This window comes from Hyperolius riggenbachi, chromosome 8 (assembly GCF_040937935.1).
Source record: "Hyperolius riggenbachi isolate aHypRig1 chromosome 8, aHypRig1.pri, whole genome shotgun sequence".
Taxonomy (NCBI): Eukaryota; Metazoa; Chordata; class Amphibia; order Anura; family Hyperoliidae; genus Hyperolius; species Hyperolius riggenbachi.
In genome coordinates, this window is record NC_090653.1 from 68,412,834 (window position 1) to 68,421,654 (window position 8,821).

At 46.6% G+C, this 8,821-nt stretch overlaps 1 protein-coding gene across 1 annotated transcript in view; it reads right to left on the bottom strand.

Annotated features, from left to right (window-relative positions):
• Window positions 1-3,579, bottom strand: part of ECH1 (enoyl-CoA hydratase 1) — a 40,398-nt gene extending 36,819 nt beyond the window's left edge. Inside the window, exon 1 of the mRNA XM_068250615.1 lies at window positions 3,354-3,579. Coding sequence (XP_068106716.1) covers window positions 3,354-3,384 — 31 coding nt within the window. The 5' untranslated portion in view covers window positions 3,385-3,579. The remainder of the gene's footprint in view (window positions 1-3,353) is intronic.
• Between the last annotated feature and the right edge of the window lie 5,242 nt (window positions 3,580-8,821).

The window sequence follows — 8,821 nt, forward strand, 5'->3', positions numbered from 1 at the left end:
TACGACCATGTCACGACGATTGGCGTGAACGCGGTGGCTCCTCAGGACTGCGTTACACTAATTGAAAGACCAGTCTCCCAGCGGCTAGGACTAGGAGACTGGCAGATGTTGAAATCGCTGTCTATTTACATGGTGCAGCGCTGCGATCTTCGGCAGCACTGTACTGGGGACAGCTGTGTAACTCGGCTGTCCCCTGGATAGGCATCGGCTCTCATAGGCTGGGGGGGGGGGGGGGTGTTTGGAGATCAGCAATCAGAGCCCACCAACAAAAAGCTCCAGATTTGCACTGGTCTGTCAGTCACCGCCGCTCCCCCGCCTCATCTATAGCACGGCACTCCGCCAGTGTCCCTTTCCTCCCCGACTCCGTAAGCTTCCTCGGCTTTCATAGGTGGGAAAGGAAGGGACGCAGGCGGGAAGCCACGCTATAGAGGAGGCGGGGGAGCAGCAGTGACTGACAGCCTTATGGCCCATACTCACGAGGGACTTTTGTCGCCTCAACACGCGGCGCGCGTGAGTATGGGTCGCCCGTGAGTATGGGCCGCGCGCACCCCGAACTGTCGCCCGCAACGGGCGCGCAACCCGAACTGTCGCCCGTCGCTGAAGTCGCCAGGCGATTGGCGCGGTCAATCGCCTGGCGACAGTTGCCGCCGCAACTGTCGCTAGTCCGCGTGAGTATGCGGACTAGCGACAGCAACACCCATGGAATCCCTTCAACATCCGGCCGGGGGAGGAACAGCAGCGACAGCTTCCGCCGCATAGTTGCCAGGTCCCTCCGCCGTGTGTATGCGGAGGGACCTGGCGAGGAGCTGTCGCCGGCCTGTCGCGCACACGCTCACGTGTGCTGGCGACAGGCCACTTTCGTAGCCCGTGATTATGGGCCATAAGGTAAACAGCAGGCTAGCGACCATCTGCATGTCGCTAGCCTGGCGGTTTTTTTTTAAGGGGGGCAGCAGAGCTGGGGGGAGCCTGGAGGCAGTCTGTAAGGACACAGAGGCTGCTTATTATATGTAGCACTTGCCTCTGTGTTCCAATAGGATTTTTCAAACCCACCTCGTGTTCTCTTTAAGGTTGGTCTTAGATCCGAAAAAGTATACTGGTAAATCTTGACTCATTTCTAGTGCTTAGAAGAAAAAAGGCGCTAGTCTAGTTTAGGGACTTCATCGCTACCGTCCATGAACATGCGTGGCCGCACTGCGCAGATGCACTGGAGATGCTCAAAGGATAAAGCCATGCATGTGAGGCTGCGCAGGTGTGGGTCACCTTGTGCCTGTGCAGTGCAGCCACACTCATATACGAACAGAAGTACAGCCGCATGAACCTTTACCGAATAGGTTCAGAGGGTCCCAGCGCTAGGGACAGGGGAAGATTCTGGTTTATCCAGAGTCTTCCCTCTACTGAGATAAGCACATAACTTTTTCAAAATGTGATCCTGTAAGTAAGGAAAAGACTTGTAAGGAAGAAAAAAAAAAAGTGCCCCTATGGGGTACTTATCTCAGGAGGGGGAAGCCTCTGGATTCTTATGAGGCTTCCCCCGCCCTCCTGTGTAGCTCCGACCTAGCGATGGCTTCCCCAAAAATCTGCCGACAAGCTTGTTGGCACAGTAGCGCCTGCAGCACACGGTGATAATTACCTTTGAGATCCAGGCATCCAGCGCAGACGCAGTACCATCTCCTCCCAGGGTCAGACACCTGCGCAGCAAAGCAGATCCAATTGAGCTCAGCTATTTCCGCCTAAACTCAAACGGAAAGTCGGTACAGCGCCCGCACTTGATATCAAAAGGTAAATATTGCCAACGCTGGATCAGTGCTGCACAGGAGGATGGGGAAGCCTCATTAGGATCCATAGGCTTCCCCTCCCTGAGGTAAGAAACCTCCCAGGGGCATTTTTTCATTATTACAGCATAACCCCCCCCCCCCCAACTTTTTGAGATGAGAAAGGAGGGACACTTAAGCCACACCCCTGATCACACCCCCATCACACCCCTAGTCACTCATACCATAAAGATTTCATAAGAAAAATATTTTGTTTTATAATTCAAAATCACACTGGTCCTTTCTATTCTGGTTCTTTTTCCTTCATATTCACATTTTAAAATTAGTATATATATTAATTTAAAGGATATGAATAAAGTTTAGAGTCAAACACATTTTATAGTATATGTGTATATTATATATATATATATATATATATATATATATATATATATATATATATATATATATATATATATATAAAGATGGACACAATCCTGACAGAGGGACTGTCCCTCCAAAAGAGGGACATTTGGGAGCTATGCCGCCTTATTACGATCCAGAGGCTTCTCCCTCCTGAGGCAAGTACCTCCCAGGGACACTTTTCATTATTACAGGTTTTCTTTCAGATGCACTTTTTAAGACCTAAACCTATAGCATAATTTTGTCTTCTTTGTCAAGACCTGAAAGAGAACATGTAACAAAAAAAAGTTCCCCTGGGGGTATTCACCTTGGGAGGAGGAAGCCTCAGAGTCCCAATGAGGTTTTCCACTCCCCTGTAGCTGCAGGCAGTCCAGCGCTGGCTCCCCCGAAGTGTCCGGCAATCCTCCCTCGACAAGCACCGATTTATTTACCTTCCCTGGCTCCAGCGGGGGCGCTGTTGTGGCTCTCAGCACGGAGATAGGTGAAAATAGCCGATCTCTGTCAGGTCCGCCCTACTGCGCAGGCGCAGGAGACTTGCACCTGCACAGTAGAGCGGGCCGACAGCAATCCGCTATTTCTGCCTATCTCCGAGCGGAGAGCCAGTACTGCGCCTGCGCTGGAACCGGGAAGGTAAATATTTACATCCCTGCTATTCGGAGAGCTTTATCTCCGCCGCCATGGGACCAAGGAAGGCGGGGGGAGGGGGGGGGGGGGGGGGAGACTCAATAAGATCCAGAGGCTTCCCCCCACCCGAGTACCCCCCAGGGGAGGTTTTTCTCATTACAGGTTTTCTTGCAGCAGAGCACCCCTATGAACAACAATAACACTGGAAGGGAGGAAGTTCTGTCAGTTTATCTGTAATGTTTATAAAATGTATATAATGAAAGCAGAGCAGCTGCTGCCTCTGAAGAGGACTTCTGTAGAGCACAGTCCTGTACAGCTGCACTATCCCCTCTAGATTACCGAACAACCTGCAATAAGAGCAGAATAAACCTGCAGGAATATATTACTAAGAGGAGCCCCATGGACTGTATACACCACACACTGCTTCCTACACCCTCCCATGCATTACTCGGAGTTGCTTTGGACAACCTAAATGTATTTGGTCCTGACAACAATAAAGCTTTTGTGAATGCATGTAAGGTCAGAGTGTTCTCCGGTCACACACAGCTCACCCACCTCTCCGTAGCAGCCCTCTGAGCACAGCCATGACCAATCTCTACTGTGTACAAGTCGTGTCACAGGCACAGCAGGTCAATGCATGGGCAGCGCCATCTTCTGGCTGTCAGATAGCAACTCCACCTCTCTCATCACGTCACTACATGGGTACTTTGAATGACTGGAGAGCTGGAATATGGAGCTACGCAGGGTAACTGGAGAGAAGGAACGACCGTACAGTATAATTACACAGGCCTCAATTCACGGAGCATTATCAAACGTTTATCAAACATTTTATCAAACGTTTGATAATTTACCTCATGGGTAAAATCTAATTTTGAATTCACTAAGGTGTTATATATTTGTTGAACGTTTTATCGGTAAAACATTCGATAAATATATAACACCTTAGTGAATTTAAAATGGGATTTTACCCATGAGGTAAATTATCAAACGTTTGATAAAGTGTTTGATAAACGTTTGATAATGCTCCGTGAATTGAGGCCTGTCAGGATCAAGGCCGGTGCTCCAACGTTTTGTCTTACATTGGGCTCTATTCTCAAAGAGCCAAATTTTCCGCAAAATTTTACCGCTATATTCCCGCCAGCGGTAAACTCCGCATTTTTTCCACATTCACTAATATTTTCCGCATGTTTCCGCATGCGGGAAAAAAGATGCGGAAACAGCCATTATTCATGCGGGAATCATGCGGTAAAAAGGTCGCATGAAAAAGTGTTTAAAAAAAAAAAGTTAAAGTCCAGCAAGCACAGCCCTTAAGCCTCCACACTTCATTAAAGTCAATGGGATGCGGAATATATCACCTACTGTAGGTGATAAAAAATCGGTAATTAACGACGAAATGATGCGCCTGAACATTTTTGAGAATTGATCTTTTATTGCGGAAAATACCGACTTTTGCGGAAATTTTTCCGCATGAATCCCGCACTTTTACCACACTTTTCCCGCATGCGGAAAAAACATGCGGAACATTTTGAGAATTCCAAATTGACGGTATTTTGGGTGCAAACTTCCCGCATGCACTTTACCGCATGCGGGAAGTCTTTGAGAATAGAGCCCATTGTCGAAATGTCCTACGCTAATGACAGAATGATGGAAACTCCATCGAGGAGACCTACAAATCGAAATAACCTACTATGGAAATAGGCTGATTGTATATGTGTTTCACTGTATGTTATTGCTAATAAAGTAATAATGGAAATAAGTTTGAAAATGTAAGCAGTTATAGATGATTAATCTGTGCTCAGGGCGGCTGCACGGCCCCTAGAAAGGTGCCTGCTCATTAGGACACACTTGCCGCTGCACTCCCTCTAACCACAGACTATTACTCCGCACACCCGTAGGGTAAAACGATGAGGGGAAATGAGAAAACCTAAATGCGCATGTGCAGAGTGGGCGTGGTCGTGGAAAGTACTGAGCACGCGCAGAAGGTAAAGTAGGCAAAATCGCCGCGTAGGACAAAACGTTGGAGCACCGGTTGTTGTGTCTGATTACGCTGCCTGTGGATTTGTGCTGCCCCGCATGCGCAGTAAGAGACAGTGCGGCCACAGTTCCTATTGTATGATGCTGCTGGAGGTAAAATACTAAATATCTCCGCTCCCACACCTCTTACACTCCCCAAATTTTCAGGGTAGGGAGGGAACCCCAAGAACTACCTCTATACCAAATTGCATCCCCGAGCCCCGCGATTTTTAATTGGTACTGCATGCTGCGTTTTTGTTTGGAGCGGAGCCTTCGAAAAGCCTTTGGGAGCCCGAGTGCTCTTGAAGATGGGCCTCTCTACACTGCGCATTCGCGAGCAGCCACTCACGCGCACTCGTGTGTGTGCAGTTTGGAGGTGCCTGTCTTCGGTAGGACTCAGCTCCTGAAGACTTCTGAAGTCCCGCGCAGCAGGGGATTTGAATGAATGGAGGAGCTGCCGCCTGAACGAGAGGACTGGGAGAGGAGAGGGAAAGCTCATAAGGACCCAGAGCCTTCCCTCTCCTGGGGTAAGTATCCGGCTTTGTATTTTAGGGTGGCCACTAACCATCCAATCTTTTTCATCCAATCTTACCATTTCTATGTAATAGAAGGGCCTGCCTATAGTATCTGTTCAAGTATAATCACTCAGTTTACTCTTCTACTACATAGATTTGGTAAGATTGGATGAAAAAGATTGGATCGTCAGTGGCCACCCTTAACCCCCGGTTCCCATTGGCTTTAAGTAGATGCCCACCTCGCCATCACACTCATGTAGTCTAGAGTGTTCTGTGCAGCTGCAGTAGTTCTTCACCTGCGCAGATCATTCCAGATTATGCGAGCGCAATTGTGAGTGACACGGACATGTGCTTGCGCAGGCGATGACGACCTGGCAAGATGGGCATCTGCAACGGAGGGGATCCTGTTGCATCCACGGTCACAGCCACGGAGTTTCGCTTCTGTTCTCCCCTACCCTACCAAGTCGTTCCCCTTTTGGTTTTCCCTCTTGACCATAGCAAGTAGTTATTCCACAGTTGTTGTAGTGCTCTCAGCTGGTGTTTGTGCACATACCCTGAGTACGCTGTCAGACATATTCTAATGTTGCAAACAGGTTACTTGTCCCTTCAAAAGGCCACAAAACAATGGCTACTTGTTATTGGTTCCAGCATTTTCATAACAATGACTTTTTTGTGTACAATGTTCATTGAGGCTCCAAAGGTGTGTGAAAATGTAATTGCTGGCTAGACAGTACTTGCAACCTCAAAATACTTTCAAACAATATTTATGAGAACACTGTAATTGTTCCTTTGAAGTCTTGTAATTTGAATGTGGAAAACACTTATCACCACCTGTAGCAATGCCTTGTGCACAAGTGGAGTAAAGGTAACCATACATCAGATGACTTGGTGGATGATCGACCATCCAATTATATTATGATAATCGAATTGGATGAAAATCTGTGGCGACAAGTGCATGCACGACTGACAATGAGACTGGCGTATTCTCCCCTAATGTTAAATGTTCCCCCACTGCCCAGTGCAAGTGATACATTACCTGTCTGTATCCTCCACTGGCTCCGTTCTCCTGACAATTGCGACCCATGTGGTTGCCTAGTAAGGACGCGCGTGTGATGTCAGATGTCACACAAGCGGGCATGTTACTAGGCAACCACGTGGAGCATGCGTGTACGGAGAATGGAGGAAGCCAGGAGCCAGCAGAGGACAAGCGGCGGAGAGGTAATGTATAACTTGCAATGGGGGGGTGGGGGAAACATTTAACGTTATGGGGGATATAGTATCACAAGCGAGGTGGCCAGATGCAGTGTCACAAGGCCAATTCGTGATCAATTTCAGCAATGTTACAGTGGCATTTCAGCATGAAATTGACCGGTGATCGGCCCCAGTGTATGGCCAGCTGATCAATCTCTCTCTAATCAGATTCCTAATCAAATTCGGTTACAGAGAGATTAGTATTTTGGTCGGCTCATCATCGCTAGATATATGGTTGCCTTAACCATGGCCAATTTGTTTGCCAAGATGTTTGTGTTTTTTTTTTTTTTTTTTTATTACTTATGTTGTTTTGTTTTTTTTTTAAATAAAAACACTTCAACCATCTATGTCCGTGGTTCCAAACCTTTTTAAAGTCATTAGTAACAAGACTATGTTCTATTTAAAGCGTTGTGGAAGATGTCAGCATTATATAAATACTAATTAATACTCATAACCCCCAGGCATATCAATGGAAGTGTAAAGGGGGACCAACAGGAAGAGCAAGGGGAGTGGAGCCACAAGACCACCAAGGAGAGCTATCCTCCCCCTACACCCTCCTGTGCCACCTTCTCTCTCCCCTACTGAGCCACCCTTCCCATGAGGTGCCTGCTACCCTCTTCCTAAACCATACTGAGCCACCTACCCTCCCATGAGGTGCCTGCTACCTTCCCCAACACCGTACTGTATTTCCTGTTTGGCCGGAAGCCAGAAGGGGATTACCACATAGTAACGCGGCATTTCCTGAAGGCCTGTTTTTGATGGTGCGGTGGGCGTGCCGCACCGCTAAAACCAAAATACAGTGTGAAACCGGCCTGAAAATAATGGAATGCTGTGCATCAAGTTTGTTATCAAATGACGTATAGGTGACTTAACGTGATCAAAATGAGGTGTGGAATAAATGTTGATGTGTCTTTCAGCTCGGACCCCTGTCACATAAAAATAGGAAGGGAAAAACTCAATCCTACATCCCCAAAAAAGTAAATAAAAGTATAGGTCATAAATTATTGTTACCTTGCTTTTGAAATATGTTGCCATGAGGGTGTGTTACTGTTGTTTTTGCAAATAAGGGTTTGTAATTATTAATAGATTACAACGAGGGAGAAAAACACAACATGGAAAACAAATACACGTTTATTTCTAAATACAATAATGTCATTGTACTAGTAACATAACCTAAATGTTGTGATAACCAGGACAAATGGGCAAACAACATGTGTGAGTTTTCTTTACAATAGCATTGTTTAATGAAGACATTGTCATTCTTCAATTTCACCCCCTTAAAATGCATAGAAAATAGTAAAAAAAAAAAAAAACCACAAAAACCCTAATTTGGCCCTAAAAACAAAACAAAACATAGATCATTTAGGTATGATGAGTACTGTAGTTGGGCGAATGAATGAAAGCAGTGCTGCAATGTGAACAATAAAGTAAATATGTAATGTTCACTAAGGAGATGAAAAATTAAAGGAACGTGCCCAAAAGAGTAACCAAAGAAAATGGCTCCTTTAGTGTTAACTATCCCACTGATTGAAACTGGTTTTAAATTAATAGGCAAATTTGCATGCAAAAACATGCATGCAATTTGACAAATGTTAACACTGCCTAAAGCACAGGTGGTGAGCTCCAGTCCTCGGGGGTGTAAGATCCACTGACTGCTCATGGTGGCGGAACGCTTAGATCCACGCTGAGGCGCAAGCCTATGGGTCTCGGCCTGTCTCTGCTATCACTGGAGCGCATGGCGCTCAGCTCCCTTTGGATAAGCGGCGGACGCGTTCTCCATATGCGCTCCGCCACTGTAAACAATGAGTTGGGTTATATGTCAGTCATATGGGCATACAGTCTGACTCATAGCAGGTGACCAGGCAAGCCTGGGGGGCACTTGTCCTGGAAGATTACTGGAAACAATGTTACCAGGTAACTAATAACTCTAGTCTTCCCCAGTAATCTTCTAGCATATGTACTCTGAGATGATCAGCAAGAAATGAGAGGTTAGGGTGAGTCCCCAGCTTGGAGAAAGTCCTGAATATGGAGCAGGTGACATCTATAGTGTAGTTCCAGCACTGTGAGGCCACGTCATTGCTGCTGCTCTAATAATATGTGCTTCCAGGAGACTTGTGCTTGTTTCCCCATAGCTTCATAAGCTGCCTGACTGTAACTTTCCTCCTGACATGACTAAGGACGCTTTCCTGTGTGACTTCTCTGAAGTTTAATAAAACTAGCTTTTTGACTGAAACATTTCCCACA